This window comes from Microcaecilia unicolor, chromosome 1 (assembly GCF_901765095.1).
Source record: "Microcaecilia unicolor chromosome 1, aMicUni1.1, whole genome shotgun sequence".
In the NCBI taxonomy this organism is placed as follows: Eukaryota; Metazoa; Chordata; class Amphibia; order Gymnophiona; family Siphonopidae; genus Microcaecilia; species Microcaecilia unicolor.
This window is the reverse complement of record NC_044031.1, coordinates 592987618-593006791: the sequence shown is the minus strand read 5'-3', so window position 1 is coordinate 593006791 and position 19174 is coordinate 592987618. Positions and strand designations below refer to the sequence as shown.

General features: G+C 43.6%; 1 protein-coding gene across 1 annotated transcript in view; it reads right to left on the bottom strand.

Annotated features, from left to right (window-relative positions):
• TG (thyroglobulin) overlaps positions 1-19174 on the bottom strand; it is a 429523-nt gene that overhangs the window by 253327 nt on the left and 157022 nt on the right. The window contains 3 exon segments of the mRNA XM_030189954.1: positions 5904-6071; positions 8151-8348; positions 10473-10581. Of these exon segments, the coding sequence (XP_030045814.1) occupies positions 5904-6071; positions 8151-8348; positions 10473-10581 (475 nt within the window).

The following is a 19174-nucleotide window of genomic DNA, read 5'->3' as shown; positions in this document are numbered from 1 at the left end:
CGTCCATTTTCGGCCCCCCAAAAAAGGCCTTTTTTGCAGGTGCACTGAAAAATGAACCTGAACGCATCCAATACAAGTGTCTACACCAGCGCAGGCCACTTTTTGCCACACCTTAGTAAAAGGACCCCTAAGTCTATTGCAGGCCAAATTTCAGCAGGATTAACAAAATATTGTCTGTTATTAAATTCTGGTAGGGCTTCTCGATTTGTTCACACTTTATAACTCTGAAATTTCCAAGTTTTAAAGGGATTAAACTAAAACGTTATTTTGAATATTCTTTTAGGTATTTAGGTGCCAAGATATGAAATGGATTACCAAATTGCCCCCCACAGTTTACTAAATTGCGCTAGCGGCTGCCAGTGCGGTAATGCTGACACAGCTTAGTAAACAGGGGGGGGGGGGGTATATTAGGAGATCATGTTCACATTTATTGATTCGTAAGAATTAAAAATTTTGTTTACTGATAATGATACTGTTTAAAGTTTGATGTTGTTCTAATTGTAATTCAGCCCGTCTGTGGTTTTATCTTGTATTTGTAATCTGCCCAGAATCCTATTAGGAAATAATGCGGAATATAAATCAGCTATAGCATAGCATTGCAAAAACATGGAAATCTTGTCACTTTACTGATACTTTACAGAATCAGTTAAACAAGGACCGGATTCACTAAGAAAAGTGAATCCTCCTCTACAGACTTGCTCTATCCAGAACATGAATGGGGAATGAAACACAAAGAAACATCTTCGGATGGTGGGTGGCCATCCAATTGCTCGCCCATCAGACTAGGGCAGTAATATCACATTCTCCACCCATTCTTCCATCTCTAATTTACAGTGCAAGGATTCTACTGAGTGTGTACAGGCAATCAACATCCTTACAGTGAAATTAGATCCTTAGGCCTCCCCTGGCCTGTTCCTGAGAGCAGAACATATCTGATAGCCCAATGTTTGGGATAGCAGCCCAGCTGTGGTCATGAGGGTGGGCTCAACCTTCAATTACAGCCCAACCTACCCTGGATAGGGCTAGGACTGGGGGTTTGGCCAGCCAAAACAACCTATGGTCAGTTATGATGGTTGAAATGGTTGAGACAGGGCAATCAGCAGAGTGTAAAGCGAGTGAACATGCTTGAAGCTGTCCCTTTTCTACTCTTTCTGCTGCTGATGCACTTGTACAGCTGCTTAAGTAAGCATGAACATAAAACATATTTGAATTTGTGGCACTAGGTCTGGCCACCACTTGCTTTTACAGCTAGGGTGAGGCCTTTGTGAAAAGTATAGAAACTTGATTGGAGCGAGGTCTGGTTAATCACAGCTCATGCAGCTGAATGGCACACCCTACCCAAAACCAACAAAGCTCCTTTTGAAAAAGAGGTTGGGCCAGCTCCTTAATCCTTGATGGGTAACTAATGCATTCAGATTTTCTATAATTCCTGGATGGACCCCAGTACAATATACAACAAATCGATTTCTGTAAATAAATGCTGTGACCATGCTCTCATCTAAGGTTTGGCACATCCAAGTTACAGAAAGTTGCTCTGATTACGCAGCTGCCCACTGGAGGGATTAAGGCATAACACCTCTTTAATCTCTTAGGGCTCTGTTTACTAAGGTGCTCTAGCATTTTTAGCGCGTGCACAAAATTAGCGCACGCTGTCAGGCTTCTCACGATACACTGGGTCTGTGAGCCCTTGGGCCACTGCCAAGGATCGGCAGCAGCAGGCAAATCATCCAAACAGGAAGCAAGACAGACCACAGACAGACAGGCACAGGCCGGACTGGAGCAGCTGGACTGGAACAGAAGCACTAAGCAGCAGCAGGAGAATAGTCCATGAATCAAGCAGAGTCTTACCGGCCGGCAGCAAAGCAGCAGGGAAACCAAGAACCACACAGAGTCTGTAGGCTGGCAGCAATCAAAAGTAAACCAGGTATCAAGCAGAGTCTTGGGCCGGCAGCAGACAGTAGAATAATCCAGGAACACAAGCAGGGTCAAAGACAGGCAAAGCAAGCATTCAAGGCAGGAACCGCAACAGACCAACAAGGACAAGAACACAACTGAAGACCTCTGTTGCCAAGGCAAAGCCTGAAAGTTCCCAGGTGCTTAATAAGGCAACATACAAGGGAGTTCACCAGGTAAGGGTGCTGCTAAGTTCCAAAAATCCCAAGATAGTCTGGAAGGCTGGAAGATCCGGACCAAACCGGCATGACTTCTGGAACATGGGAAACAGCAAACAGACAGTCCATCGTAGCCACCAGGTCTGACCACCAGATGGCGAGATGAGTGAGAGCATGAAACAGGGGCACAACCGTTACACTAACTGTGTAGGTGCCCATAGGAATATTGTGGGCGCCTACACAGCACGCGCTAAAAGCACTAATATACCTCTAACGCTCTACCCCTACTGCCCTTTGGTAAAAGGGTCCCTTATGTATTTATTTATTTTTATTTAAAATATTTATAGCCTGCACTATCTTTCAATTTTAGGCAGGGTACAAAAATTTAAAACATACATAACAGCAAATAAAAACAAAATTTGACAATACATAATAAGTACATACTAAAACACATCAATAAGTCAAAGAACCTTAAAATAATCTATATAATAAAGTTTACAGACTGTGTGGCAATTAGAGTAGTATAAGATCTTGAGATAACACTTATGATAAGAAAGCCTGAGTATATAAATGTACTTTCAACTGTTTCCTGAACTAAGCAATTGAGCTGATACAGTGAAACTCAAGAAGTAATATATTCCACAAACAGGCACCTTCCACATAAAGAATTAAGGGACATCCAAAAGAATCTAACAATAGAATGCAAGCAGCGAGATGGACCATAAATTCTAAGAGATGAAGCAGCAGCCAATGGTGCTTCATTATTTACTGCTTTGTGAATAAGGCTCAAAGGTTTAAGGGGTCCTTGTACAAAGCTGTGTTAAAAAAGTGGCCTTAGTGCGCTCTTACGTGGGTCTTTCCTGCATACTAAGACTATTTTTAATGCTGCTGGAAAATGGCTGTTTTCTATTTTCTGAATTAATGGCCACACACTAATGTTGCCATTAGCGTGGGGCCATTACCAAAAATTAGCGCATGAGCCCTTACTGCCACCTATTTTGTAGGCGGTAAGGGCTCATGGGCTAATCCTGTGCTAATCAGATAAAGGCCCTTTTACTAAGGCGCAGGTAGCATGTGACAAAACAGCACTACTGTATGGCACATCGCAGCACCCTGCGTTAGTTCTGTGTTTGCCACGCAGAGTTTCCCGCGCCAGAAAATATTTTTCTATTTTCTAGAACGGGGGGGGGGGGGGGGCGGAGAGTAGGCATACCCTGCAGTAATTGGCCATTGGCGCACACTGTCCAATTACTACTACTATTACTAATTAGCATTTCTATAGCGCTACAAGGCATATGCAGCGCTGCACAAACCTAGAAGACAGTCCCTGCTCAAAGAGCTTACAATCTAATAGACAAAAAATAAAGTAAGCAAATCAAATCAATTAATGTGTACAGGAAGGAGGAGAGGAGAGTAGGTGGAGGCGAGTGGTTACAAGTGGTTACGAGTCAAAAGCAATGTTAAAGAGGTGGGCTTTCAGTCTAGATTTAAAGGTGGCCAATGATGGGGCAAGACGTAGGGGCTCAGGAAGTTTATTCCAGGCGTAGGGTGTAGCGAGACAGAAGGCGCGAAGTCTGGAGTTGGCAGTAGTGGAGAAGGGAACAGATAAGAAGGATTTATCCATGGATTTAATTACCACTAGGTTAGCATGTGAGCCCTTACCATCTAAATAGGAGGTGGTAAGAGCTCAGGCACTAAATCGCCACACATCGATATCTTTATTAACACACGGCCATTTACGATTTCCATATAAAATAATGGAACACAGTTCTTTAATGAATGAGCCTTGACAAAAAGACCCGACACGGGCCGTGTTTCGGTGACTAGCACCTGCGTCAGGGGTCACAGTGATGACGTGGAAAACTTGGGGAATAACTCGAATATATTCCTCTACAATATATTATTCCTTACCCCACGTCTCATATAGTAAAAGCTACAAAGCACCAAGGCACTTTCACTTTCTGTATCCATTTGGATATAGAAAGTGAAAGTGCCGGGTCTTTTTGCCGGGTCTTTTTGTCAAGGCTCATTCATTAAAGAACTGTGTTCCATTTTTAAAGGCCCGTGGTGCTGTTTTTTTTGTTTGGACTTTTTTTTTTTTTTGGACTTTAGTTTGTACTTCGTTCCCTCTCTTTTGTTACATATAAAATAATGGACATTCCTGCTGCAGTAAAAATGGCCTCGGTTCGTGGCAATTTTAAAGCGCCCACACTACCGCAGGCCACTCTTTACCACAGCTTTGTCCTCTTAGTGCGCGCCAATGTAGATGTGCTAATTGATTAGCACAGAAATACCACTCTCTGCCCCCAAGACACACGCCGCCTCCCAGAAAAAATGTTAAATATTTTTTAGCACATGGTTTGCTCGCAGACATTCAGAACTTACGTGGGACACCTCAGCGCGTCCCATGGTAAGTCCTTTTAAGCTGCGGTAAGCACGCACCAGTGCTTGCCGCAGCTTAGTAAGAAGAGCACTAAGTGTTATTTGCCATTGGATTGGTAGCAAATGAAGACCTTTAAGTACTGGACTGGAGTACTCAGTTTTCCTATCCAGATGACCTGTTTTAAAAGGGACCTCTTAATAAACAAATATGCAGGAATAACACATTAACCTGCTTATAATCGAACGAGAAAAACGCCCAAGTTCCGACCAAAATCGGGAGATGGACGTTTATCTCACAAAAACGAATAAAGCGGTATAATCGAAAGCCGATTTTTGGACGTTTTCAACTGCACTCCGTCGCGGATGCGGACAAAGTTTATGGGGGCGTGTCAGAGGTGTGGCGAAGGCGGAACTGGGGCGTGGTTATCTGCCGAACAAAGATGGGCGCATTTCACTGATAATGGGAAAAAAGTATGCGTTTTTAGCTAGAATTTAGGACACTTTTCCTGGACCCTGTTTTTTCACGAATAAGGCCCCAAAAAGTGCCCTAAATGACCTCCCCTGACTCCCCCAGTGGTCACTAACCCCCTCCCACCACAAAAAAATAATGTTTCACAAATTTTTATTTTCACCCTCAAATGTCATACCCAGCTCCCTGGCAGCAGTATGCAGGTCACTGGAGGAGTTGTTAGGGGGTGCAGTGGACTTCAGGCAGGTGGACCCAGGCCCATCCCCCCCTACCTGTTACAATTGTGCTGCTTAATGCTTATTAGTCGTCCAACCCCCCCAAACCCACTGTACCCACATGTAGGTGCCCCCCTTCACCCCTTAGGGCTATAGTAATGGTGTAGACTTGTGGGCAGTGGGTTTTGAGGGGGATTTGGGGGGCTCAACACACAAGGGAAGGGTGCTATGCACCTGGGAGCTCTTTTACCTGTTTTTTTGGTTTTGTAAAAGTGCCCCCTAGGGTGCCCGGTTGATGTCCTGGCATGTGAGGGGGACCAGTGCACTACGAATCCTGGCCCCTCCCACGAATAAATGTCTTGGATTTATTCGTTTTTGAGCTGGGCGCTTTCATTTTCTATTATCGCTGAAAAACAAAAACGCCCAGCTCACACATTATTGAATAAAACATGGGCGTCTATTTTTTCCGAAAATACGGTTCGGTCCGCCCCTTCACGGACCCATTCTCGGAGATAAACGCCCATGGAGATAGGCGTTTTCGTTCAATTATGCCCCTCTAAGTATACTAAACACAGGGCCCATCGTTTTCCAGCACTTTGCTAAGATACCCATTACCATATAGCAATGTCAACTTAAAATATCTCAGAGCTGGCTCCACCAGAGGGTCAGAGACAGCAGCTTTCTCCAGTACTACTCCAGTATAAAAAGCCCAATCTCTTTACTTACATCCAGTGAACTCTTGCCCTCCCAAGCTGAATGAGAATTGTTTCTGTTCCTTGTTTGACTTCACACCTTTGCATACTCCATCACCTCCAAGTTTTGAAGTTTTCATCCAATCATTTGTATGGCAGAGCAGCACATCTGGGAAATTCATCAATCCACACATGATAGTACCTGGATTCAAATGAAACACACAATTTATATATTGTTTTAGATGTGTGCTACTTTAGTGGCAACATCCATACTTCCTGCTATAGAGTTTCCATTCTCAAGCAGTAGATTTACTTGTCTAAAAACAGAGGTATGACTAACTGATTCTATATCCATGGATTACATAAAGAGTGGTCCAAGCTGAAAGCTGGTATAAATATGGCAACTGATCTTTACGCTAGGAAAGTAAACAAAAACAAGAGAAACAAGAAGCTTATATGGTTCTCCAACAAGTGACTGAAAAAATAAGGCAAAAGAGGCTTCGTTCAAGAAATACAGAAGAATGCAACAAGAGGATCACAGAAAGGATTATCGGATTAAACTCAAAGAAGTGAAGAGGGAAATACAGTTAGCGAAAGCGCAGGTGGAACAAAAAAATGGCTAAAAATGTTAAGAGAGGTGACGAGACCTTTTTCAGATATATAGGGGAAAGGTGAAAAGATAAGAATGGAATTGGTAGACTGAAAGATGCTGAGAATGGCTATGTGGAGAGTGATGAGGAGAAAGTGAATGTGATAAAAACAAATACTTCTCTACAGTGTTCAAGGAAAATAATCCTGGAGAAGGATCGTGGTCAGTTGCCGTGGGAGCATCTGGGAATGGAGTGGATATTGTGCCATTCATGGAAGAAAGCATTTATAAACTGCTTGAGAATTTGAAAGTGGACAAAGCTATGGGGCCGGATGGGATATATCCCAGGGTACTGAGGGAGGTCAGAGAAGTCCTGGTGAGACCACTTAAGGATTTATTTAATAGATCTTTAGAGACAGGAGAAGTTCCTCAACACTGGAGATAAGCTGATGTGGTCCCTCTTCACAAAAGCGGAGACAGGGAAGAAGTGGAAAAGTACAGGCTGGTAAGCCTCACATCGGTGATAGAAAATTATTGGAGTTGCTGCTGATGGAAAGGATAATTAACTTTCTAGAAGCCAACAGGTTACAGGATCTGAGGCAACATGGTTTTACCAAAGGAAAATCCTGCCAAATGAATCAGCTTGACTTCTTCAACTGGGTGACCAAAGAACTTGATGAAGAGCATGCGCCAGATAGTCCCTCGACAGTTCAAAGTTTAAAAGGGAAAGGTGCAGAGAGCGTCCATTGGAAAACGATTTAGTGAGTACATAAGTATTGCCATACTGGGACAGACCAAAAGTCCATCAAGCCCAGCATCCTGTTTCCAACAGTGGTCAAGCCAGGTCACAAATACCTGGCAAGGTTCCAAAAATGTGCAAAACATTTTATGCTGCTTATCCCAGATATAAGCAGTGGATTTTCCCCAAGTCCATTTTAATAATGATCTATAGACTTTTCCTTTAGGAAGCTATCCAAACCTTTTTAAACCCTGCTAAGCTATCCGCCTTTACCACATTCTCTGGCAACAAATTCCAGAGTTTAATTACTCGTTGAGTGAAGAAACATTTTCTCCAATTTGTTTTAAATTTACTACGCTGTAGAATCATCGAATGCCCCCTAGTCCTAGTATTTTTGGAAAGATTAAAGAGACGCTTCACGTCTACCCTTTCCACTCCACTCATTATTTTATAGACCACTATCATATCTCCCCTCAGCCGTCTTTTCTCCAAGTTGAAGAGCCCTAGCCGCTTTAGCCTTTCCTCTTAGGGAAGTCGTCCCATCCCCTTTATCATTTTCATCGCCCTTCTCTGGACCTTTTCTAATTCCACTATATCTTTTTTGAGATGCGGCGACCAGAATTGAACACAATATTCGAGGTGCGTTCGCACCATGGCGCGATACAAAGGCACCATAATATCCTCATTTTTGTTTTCCATTCCTTTCCTAATAATACAGAGTGTTTAAAATGCACCCTCGTTTTCAGCTAGTGGTAAAAGTATCTCCAATATTTAAGTATCAGATGTCACGTACAATCAGAATATGGAAAATATGCTATGTACTAAGGAGGTTATCTGCATGTTCAACAGGACACTAATACATGGCATACCTGTCACTCTCTTACTCAGACTGGAACTGTCTATCTTATAGTATCATATTGATAATTGATTTGCAATCTACCGTGCTTTGTTACCTCCATTAAGTACATTATGACTCAGTATAAAACCATCACAGCAAGAGCTCTGTGCACAGGTCTGGCGACAGAAGACATGAGCATCAGACAAGGCGGCGCCTGTGGCTGGGAACACAAATGTTCTGTAAATCCCTGACAGCGTGTTCTGAAAATCAGTCTTCTCAAAATTCTTGAGACCAGAAGTGCTAAATTCATATCCTGGAAAAAAAACACAACAATATTTTTATTTCCACAGTTCTAGTTGAAAGAAAACAAAACCTTAGAAGTACAACAAATCTTTACCCACGATTTATGTGGATACCTGAAGCAAAAAAAGAGAGAGAAATACATTTTCCTATGGTCAAAATTCTAGCCAGTAGGCCAATGGCTAATCTATCTCATGCATATTCACTATGGATATCCTGAAAACCTTACTGGCTGGGTATGCCCCGAGGACTGGGTTGAGCAGCACTGCAGTAGGCTATACCCTATGTGGCCTTAAACTCTGACCCTTGAGTGTCACAATCTTGTCAGGTTTCAGAATTTCCCTAATGAATATGCATGAAATAAATGTGCTCATAAGGGAGAAGATAGTGGGCACATAAATCTATCTTATGCATATTCATTAGTAGTACTAGGGTAAAATATTATATAGTAGATGTAATCCTTGTAGCTACCACAGTTATAAAAACAACTATTGCAAATCCAAACATCCCTTCATACAAATATTAAATTCTTAAAATTTTAAACACTTTGCTGCTCTAATACATATAATTCAAACTCACAACAGACATCATCATTGCACATCAGATCACACCTTTTTATCGGGGATCAAACAACATCATGAAAGCTCAACCTATATCCAAATATCTCATGTGTTTACCACAGTTCATTCTCTAAAGAAATGTAGACACCAGTACTCCATGTTTGGTTCCCAATAAAAAGGTGTGATCTGATGTGCAATGATGATGTCTGTTCTGAGTTTGAATTATATGTATTAGAACAGCAAAGTGTTTGAAATGTTAAGAATTTAATATTTGTATGAAGGGATGTTTGGATATAATAAAAAATGCATATTTATTAGAGATATCCTGGAATCTCAACCAGATTGCATCTCTCAAGAACCACAGTTTGAGATACCTGCTCTGTATACTGTAAATAATAGCCAGAGCCACTGAGAGGGGGGGCAGGGGGGGACAAAATTCCCCGGGCCCGGGCCTCCAAGAGGGTCCGGCGCCACAGTCCCCTCCACCGGCCCCCCTCCGTCCACCACTGGGCCAGGCCCCCCTGAATTCAAATCATAATGCCTCACCTCGACCTCGCTCCGTGTGAAAGAAGCGCAGCAGCGGCAGTCTGCAGATTGCCTCCCTTTGGGCCTTCCCTCCCTGTGTCCTGCCGGGCGGGACACAGGGAGAGAAGGCCCGAAGGGAGGCGATCTGCAGACTGCCGCTGCTGCGCTTCTTTCACATGGAGTGAGGTCGAGGTGAGGCGCTATGATTTGAATTCAGGGGGGCCCGGTGGTGGACTGAGGGGAGCGGCAATGACGAGGACCTCGGGGGTGGGGTGGTGGCGGCGGGGCCCCAGGGGCGGCCTTGCCCCAGGCCCAGCCCAGTCTCTCTGCGGCCCTGATAATAGCCTGTGGTTTTGAAAACTCACATGGGATGATCAGAAGTAAATGCAGGCGCTAGAAGTCATTAGTGCCGGACTAGCGCCTGCATTTACCTGTGCTTAATGTTCAGCCGCCAGAGCGCCGAAATGAAAGAGCGCGAAGTAGATCAACACAAGTAGCATGCTAATGCAGGGGGTTACCCAGCAGTAATTGGGCAGGACCACGCACTGCCCAGTTACTGCCAGGTTAGCGCACAAGTCCTTGCCGCTACCTCAATGGGTGTTGGTAAGTGGTCCCCCCTGAAATGGCCACGCAGTAAGTGCAAACCTACCACATGGCCATTTCTGTTTTTGGGCTTTTTGCCCAATGCAGTAAAAAGGGCCTTGGCGCACAGTAAAAATGGCCACTGTCGCTAGCGCAGGGTCCATTTTACCGCTGCTTAGTAAAAGGGCCCCCAATTTATAGAATTGCCCTCTAAATTTTTGTTGATACCATTCCTCAGGGTTTCAAAAATTTCTCACACTGTAGGCTTTTTGAACATTGTAAATCATTTTGAATTATATTGCATTGTGTCCTGAATGAGAAAAATTAACCCAAGATGAGAACCTTTTCCATGTTTTTATAGATGGTTTCCAGAAGGACAGGGGGCAGTGGAATCAGAGTCTTTGCAACATGAATTACATGAAGGTTTGCTGAGGCAGTCTTGTTTGACTGAGTGTATATTGTACACTCACCTTTCTTTCGATATACGGTCATGTTACCCTTGTCACTTTCCTTTATTTTAAGCAGACAGGTAAGATGTTCAATACTGACTGAAGCAGAATTGCCAAAAACTCCTGGAACCTGAAAAATACCAATTGTCTTGTGACACACTAAAGAACCATGCAAAAACCAAACATTTTGCAAGCTAGAAACATCTGCCAGATAACAAACTGAACATTTTCCACACTTTCCACCTTATAATTGAAAAAGGAAAACGCCTATATTGCGACCCAAATTGGGAGATAGACGTTTATCTCACAAAAATGAATAAATCGGTATAATGGAAAGGCGATTTTGGACGTTTTCAACTGCACTCCATCGCGGAAGCGTACAAAGTTGACGGGGGGGTGTCGGAGGCGTGGCGAAGGCGGAACTGGGGCGTGATTATCGGCCGAGGAGAGATGGGCGCCTTTTGCCGATAATGGAAAAAAAGTATGCGTTTGTAGCTAGAATTTAGGGCACTTTTCCTGTTTTTTCACGAATAAGGCCCCAAAAAGTGCCCTAAAGGCCCAGATTACCCCCAGAGGGAATCGGGGATGACCTCCCCTGACTCCCCCAGTGGTCATTAACCCCCTCCCACCACAAAAAAATGATGTTTCACAACTTTTTATTTTCACCCTCAAATGTCATACCCACCTCCCTGGCAGCAGTATGCAGGTCCCTGGAGCAGTTGTTAGGGGGTGCAGTGGACTTCAGGCAGGTGGACCCAGGCCCATCCCCATCCCCCCTACCTGTTACAATTGTGCTGCTTAATGCTTAGTCGTCCAACCCCCCCAAACCCACTGTACCCACATGTAGGTGCCCCCCCTTCACCCCTTAGGGCTATAGTAATGGTGTAGACTTGTGGGCAGTGGGTTTTGAGGGGGATTTGGGGGGCTCAACACACAAGGGAAGGGTGCTATGCACCTGGGAGCTCTTTTACCTTTTTTTTTGTTTTTGTAAAAGTGCCCCCTAGGGTGCCCGGTTGGTGTCCTGGCATGTGAGGGGGACCAGTGCACTACGAATCCTGGCCCCTCCCACGAACAAATGCCTTGGATTTATTCGTTTTTGAGCTGGGCGCTTTCATTTTCCATTATCGCTGAAAAACAAAAACGCCCAGCTCACAAATTGTCGAATAAAAAATGGACGTCTATTTTTTTTCGAAAATACGGTTCGGTCCGCCCCTTCACGGACCCGTTCTTGGAGATAAACGCCCATGGAGATAGACGTTTTCGTTCAATTATGCCCCTCCACGTGTCCTACTCCTAATTTTTCTTTGGTAGTCCAAACATTTGAGACAGGGTGAGCAACATTGGATTTATCGACTAGATACTGTAGAACTGAATGGGCTTAATGCTGTGATTGAATGGACTGCCTTCTTTTGAAGCCTTGTATCTTTAAATTTAGCGGCTGCATTTGATTGTTTGATGCTGAATTCCAAAACTTTGCAGACTGGTAATAAAAGGAATGTGATTTCAGAGGAATTGGCCCTAGTTATTCAGTGATTAATACAGTTATAGTGTAGGTTTAGAAAACTCTCAATGCTGGTACTCGGGGCCAGATTAACACTATATTGGGCCCCCCTACCAGGATTTCCCCTTCCCTGGATTTACTTCTTTTCTCACCCTTGCCCCTTCCCCTCCAACATTTTACTTCTCCAGAAGTAGCAGGGAAAGCACAGAGCCTATCTGTGGACATGGTGGCCAGGGCCGTGACAACACGGTAAGCGAGGTAAGCATGGCAGGAGGGCGCCATCCTCTGGGGGGGGGGGGTGCCCTGCCTGCCACACCATGCTTACCTCGCCCTCTTCTCCCCAGATCCTTTTCCTTTTTTTTTTTGTTTTTTTTGTTTAAATTTACCTCTGTCCGGCGGCAGCGTAGCGTTAGTGAGTGTCAGTCTTCCCTTCGCTCAGTTCAGCCTTCTTCTGACATCAGAAATGACGTCAGAAGAAGGCGGGACACTGAGCGAAGGGAAGACTGACACGTCGGGGGGGAGAGCGCCGCCTCCTTCTCACTAACGCTACGCTGCCGCCGGACAGAGGTAAATTTAAACAAAGGAAAAGGATCTGGGGAGAAGAGGGCGGGTAGTGTAGCGATCGTTTTCGTGGGGGCAGGGCGGGTAGTGTAGCGGTCGTTTTCGGGGGGGTGGGGCGGGGCCAACTGCAGGGGGGCACCGGAGACCCTAGGCACGGCCCTGATGGTGGCAGTAATACTTTGTGAGTGAGCAAGCCTCAAACAGAGAGGCTTAATGGTTCGAGCTAGAGAGCTGCCAAGTTACACAGATCCAGGAAGGAAATTCTGAACTAGTCTTGGATTTCTGCAACCCTACATTACATGAAGCACTGATTGAACATGGTAATATCAGGGACTACAAATAACACACTGAATTGGCATGTAAGTTCAACCACAATACAAGGAATCTGGGGACCTATAAATTGAAGGTTTCTCCAAATATATATCAATAGACAGAAAACAGAAACCTATTGAATGTCTTAAGCAGTTATACCTTAAGAAACCCAATGTGCAAGGGGGTGAGCAATACTAGCTGCTCTATAGCTTAACTCAAGCACCCAGTTCTGAGCACTGTTCAATTAACCAAAGAAGCTGTGCAAGTCATTTTCACCCTCCATTGCCTCTGGTACAAACCAGCCTCCAACAAGGAGGTTTAATAAGACAGGAGACGGCATGAGAGTATCTAGCCCATTCTGTGGGCCAAAGCCAGTAGGCAGAGCTTGCTGCGATACTGAGTGACCCAAAACATTCACAGACACTATTGAAAACAATAGCAAACTTGTAAGTTTATATTGTTTTAGTAAACCTCCTTGGTTTTGCATTCTTTCTGTTAGGAGGGGATCGGGGAATATAAGGGGAGTTGGTGGGGGTTGAGGAATTTAAGGGGTCTGTGAAGGGGGGAGAGTTATAGTCAAAATATTTTTGTCACTGTTCAAGAACATAAGAGTAGCCATACTGGGTCAGACCAATGGTCCATTGAGACCAGTATCCTGTTTTCCAAACAGTGGCCAAGCCAGGTCACAAGTACCTGGCAGAAACCCAAATCGTGGCAACACTCCACACTATGAATCCCAGGCCAAGCAGTTGCTTTCCATGTCTGTCTCAATAGCAGACTATGGACTTTTCCTCCAGGAATTTGTCCAAACCTTTTTTAAACCCAGATACACTAACCGCTGTTACCACATCCTCCGGCAAAGAGTTCCAGAGCTTAAGTATTCGTTGAGTGAAAAAAATTTCCTCCTATTTGTTTTAAAAGCATTTCCATGTAACTTCCTCGAGTGTCCCCTAGTCTTTGTACTTTTGGAATGAGTAAAAAAAAAATCAATTTACTTCTACTCGTTCTACACTACTCAGGATTTTGTAGACTTCAATCATATCTCCCCTCAACCGTCTCTTTTCCAAGCTGAAGAGCCCTATCCTGTTTAGCCTTTCCTAAAACAAGAGGAGTTCCATCCCCTTTATTATTTTGGTCCCTACATAAGTACATAAGTACATAAGTAGTGCCATACTGGGAAAGACCAAAGGTCCATCTAGCCCAGCATCCTGTCACCGACAGTGGCCAATCCAGGTCAAGGGCACCTGGCACGCTCCCCAAACGTAAAAACATTCCAGACAAGTTATACCTAAAAATGCGGAATTTTTCCAAGTCCATTTAATAGCGGTCTATGGACTTGTCCTTTAGGAATCTATCTAACCCCTTTTTAAACTCCGTCAAGCTAACCGCCCGTACCACGTTCTCCGGCAACGAATTCCAGAGTCTAATTACACGTTGGGTGAAGAAAAATTTTCTCCGATTCGTTTTAAATTTACCACACTGTAGCTTCAACTCATGCCCTCTAGTCCTAGTATTTTTGGATAGCGTGAACAGTCGCTTCACATCCACCCGATCCATTCCACTCATTATTTTATACACTTCTATCATATCTCCCCTCAGCCGTCTCTTCTCCAAGCTGAAAAGCCCTAGCCTTCTCAGCCTCTCTTCGTAGGAAAGTCGTCCCATCCCCACTATCATTTTCGTCGCCCTTCGCTGTACCTTTTCCAATTCTACTATATCTTTTTTGAGATACGGAGACCAGTACTGAACACAATACTCCAGGTGCGGTCGCACCATGGAGCGATACAACGGCATTATAACATCCGCACACCTGGACTCCATACCCTTCCTAATAACACCCAACATTCTATTCGCTTTCCTAGCCGCAGCAGCACACTGAGCAGAAGGTTTCAGCGTATCATCGACGACGACACCCAGATCCCTTTCTTGATCCGTAACTCCTAACGCGGAACCTTGCAAGACGTAGCTATAATTCGGGTTCCTCTTACCCACATGCATCACTTTGCACTTGTCAACATTGAACTTCATCTGCCACTTGCACGCCCATTCTCCCAGTCTCGCAAGGTCCTCCTGTAATCGTTCACATTCCTCCTGCGACTTGACGACCCTGAATAATTTTGTGTCATCGGCGAATTTAATTACCTCACTAGTTATTCCCATCCCGTGTGATCTGGAGTCAGAAAGAGGTCCAAGAGGGGGGAATGAAAACAGTGGTGACCAGCCGTACGCTGACCGTTCACTCTATCCTCCTTTCTCTTCTTTTGAACGCAAGAGGGGATACTTATATTGTGCGTTCAAATGTTCTATGTTATCTTTCTATCACCTTTTTTCTGTTTTTCTGCTGTTCTGCTGTTATCCCTATCATGGACACTGCCCACGTCAGGGGCATTAATGTCCTGTCCATTCTCACCCCCACTTTAAATACTCCTTTATTCTTCTGTCTTTTTACTTTCTTCCCTGAATGTTTTCATGCCCTGCGCTGCACTAACACACCTGCTTCTCTGCCCTTTTCTATGCTGATTTCTTTCCCTAACGTTTAACCTAGTGGGGATGATTCTTTGAGTTCTAACTTTCACTTCTATATTCTGTTCTGTTCTTTCTCACCCTCTTTCTTTCTCCTATTCTGTCCATCCCTTTGATTTGAAAGATGTGCGCAAGACTGTGCTTGTTGTGTGAATGATGCATAACACCGAATCCAGGCGACTGCGATTTGGAGTTTGCTGTAAGTTTATTTCAATGTTCAAAATCTTTGGATTGGTCTTTATGCTAGCATTCTCGCTTAACAATCCTTAGAGATTGGGCATTCTCTGTTTCCCATCCCATCTTGTGTTCTGTCTTAATCCCCCCTTTTCAAATCTCTGTCCCCCTGTTCTTACTATGTATGCTGTTCTTTCTTCTTCTGTCGCCCTCCCAATCCCTTTTCCCTGCTCTCCTTCATCCTAACTTCTTCTGCCTACCTCTTCCTATTAATCCCCTGGCTCTAATCCTGCTCCGTTCTTCTCTGTAGGCTCCCGGATCGGGGGAATTTTCTTTACTCTAGGAGAACAGCACGCTTTCAGATTGCTCCCTTCTAACTCCTTCTGGTTTCTCTGCTCCTAGTACTGACAGCCCCCACCTTTCCACATCTGCTACTGCCTTTACTCTGTGTGTGCGGCACATACTTTTGCTTGTGCTGACCCTCGAGATTTTTTTTTAATGCCTCGGGACTGTCCCTCCCACTTCCTACAACTTTCTTCTCTTTTCAGCTGCAAACACTAATTACGGGGTTCAGCTTTGTAGCTGCTTACCGCCGTCCAACTGCTGCTTTCCCCTTATCTCTCTAAGTCTTACTACACTTCCCAGAATATCCTTCCAAAGATTACCCTAATCTATTCTTTCAGTCCTCTGAACTATGCTTTCCCTTTAACAGCCCACAAAGCCCCCCTTCTTCCTGTACTTTTCTCGGCTCTTTTTCTTAGCGCTGTATTACAACCTCTGATTTCCGTTTCTCCTTATGCCTACGGGAAACTGTAGTGGATATCTCTGAGTGCTATCGTTTCAGCTGTTACACACATTTCCTGGTCTTGTATGAATAACTGCGTAGTATCTCTTGTTTCCCTTTTTTGTCAGTAGGAGTGTCCGCTTTTTTCCTTTTGCATCTTTTTGTATGTCTCTGCACTCCGTCTGATTTGGATTTTTGTGTGGACTATACTGTTCCGTCTCTGCTTTTCTTAGTTCTTATCTCTGTATGCCGCTGTCATACAAGGCACTGGTTTCCACCTGTCAAAATCTGGCTTGGCTCTTTTTCACTTTGAAGCGCTTTTCCGGTTCTTTATTATTTGCTGCGTAGTTCAACTGATTGCTCTTTTTCACTGCTGCTCAGTTCTGTGCTCTCACCCCACCCTCATAGCCGTTCTTTTTCCCTTAAGTCCAATCTGAATTCCTTCCTCTACAACATTTTGTTCTGCCCCCACTTTTTCTGCCCTAATAATCCTCTCTGCCCTCTTTTCTGATGCTCTACCGACTGTTCGTGGTCCGTGTAAAATTTATAAGGGTGTGGCCCGCACGATACCAATTGGGGTAACTTAACACCTTACATACACCTTTTTGGCTTCTGGTACAAACTAGAAATCATTTTTTTGATTCCCTATAAAACTATTCTTTTTCCTTCTCAGTCCCATGTGGTGTGCGTTTTAATTTTTTTTCTGGAACAAAACTTACTATATTACTAGTAATACTCCCTCTTGGGCTTCGAATCTGCCTTTATAAATCCATTTAAATTTGCCCGAAAAGCTGAAGTTCTAAACCCTTTTTTCCCTCACATATCCTTATCCAGGCTTCCGAAACTGCCATTTCTTTCTGTAACTTTTAAGAGTTTTCCCTAACAAGCGCTGTAGTTCACTATCTCAAGGACATGAGAATCTGGGAAGCTTGCCCACTTTAGCTGCCTTATCAGTCAGTCCAGCACTGCTTTGGCAGAGGCTACAGTTCACTTTTAAAAGCTCAGAAAGTAATTTTTTTTCCCCTTCTCCGTCCGTTTTCTTCTGTTCTATGCTAGAGTGGTACAAGTTAACCAATTATTTACACAGGGATATTGTGAACCTTTTGCTGTCTATCCTCCGTCAACTGTATTGCTCCTAAATTTATCTAACTATATCTAATTCTCTGGTATATTTCCTCATGCTGCCAAGTCCGTTATACGCGCACTTCTGAGCATGTAAGAATGTACGGATGCATCTTTGCTTTCACTTCTACGATTATGGCACTGCATCTTAGTCTTACTTTGCATTCTCCTTTTACTCTAATACTTTCTCACTCTGTCTCTGAGTCATGATTTTAAACCCGAGACAGGTTTCTTTATTTTTGCACTGCTACTGACAGCCTGATAGACTTCATTGTGCTACACCATGTGTTTACAAAGTGTTAAAAAGGTATCTTTCCTTCAAACATACATAACTTACCCCTTTGGAAACCGGCTTTCTCCTTCTTTGTCCTAGTGTGGCTTCCGGTGATTACATTACAGTGTTTCTTTAATATGTTTTTGGTAGTATGCTGATAGTTCATTTACGTGGCCCCCCATGATTTATGCTTCATGATCCTGGTTTTCGTACTTTAAATGGTATTATTCAATTCCTACAGATGTTACTTTCTTTTGCCCTGCATAGATATATGTCTTAATGTTCCACTATAATGTCACATTTACCTTGCTATGATTAATACGCATGTATTTCTTGCTGAATGCTTAACTGGTAGTGTTTTAGGAAGACTGCTGCATATTGTGGTTATATTGTTGAGAAGCAACTGTTTTTGTTACATTTAAATGCTATCATATTGTGCTTGTGCTCTATAATACAGGAATATAGCGTAATTTCCAGAGCATGCTAGCTACAGACTTTTTCTTGTAAAAATATTTGTGCTCAAATTTTCATGACTTTTACTTCTATGATGGCAGTGCTGGTCCGCTGCCCATCTATAATCTTTAACACTAAGCTACGTATACCAAAACTGTTCTACAAGGTTAAGGATTTCTCAGACTTTTTCAGCTTTGTTTGTCCTGCATGATTGCTTTTGTACTGCTTGCCCTAGCTTCCTTCCTGTTCTGCTCTACCACCCTCCAGCTTTCCTTTCATAGTTTGCTGTGTGGCAACCTTAGTATACACTGTAAACTAAGGTGCCTTACCCGAAGAGCTTACATGTTTTTCTCCCTTTAAAACAAAATTTTTTCTTGCTACCTTTCTAGCTATGAACCACACTTCTTGCATTCTATTTAAAACTGCACAGTTACAGTTTCGTCCTGTGCACACCCCTGATAAGATTGCTGTTCGGAGTGTGTCCCTCGTACCCGCTTGTATGTCTCCTTATTTTATTTGTTTATTTATAACTTTCTTTCACCGTTAGCTGGATGCACCGATTACGGCGTTCAGCTCTCTAGCCACTTTTGTTTTACTTCTCTCTAATAAAGAAAAGGTCTGTTTCCTCTCTACGGCTGTTTTCAAGTTCTCAGCTTTTTATGACTGAGACCTCTCGCCCTATACTTGCAGTCTCATTTCTCTGTATTTTTGCTTTCCCCATTTACAAGTGCATAGCTGTCTATTTTCCTCTTTTTCTGTGGCTGTTTTATAAATAACTTCCCCTCCATTCTCTGCCCTCTCTGTCTCTCGTATCTGTTAATCTCTAGCTTTGGAATGTATTATCCTGTTTCTAATAATCTCCGGTAATAACCTTTCGCCCTGTACTGCAACGGCACCCTTCTTTTCTCCTGACTATGCTTCCTGCTCTTACATATAGCCTGTCTGTCTGTAAGGTTACGTTCTCTTCTCTGCCACTTATTTAAATATATTCCTTTTTAATTTTGATAGTCTCTTGGCTA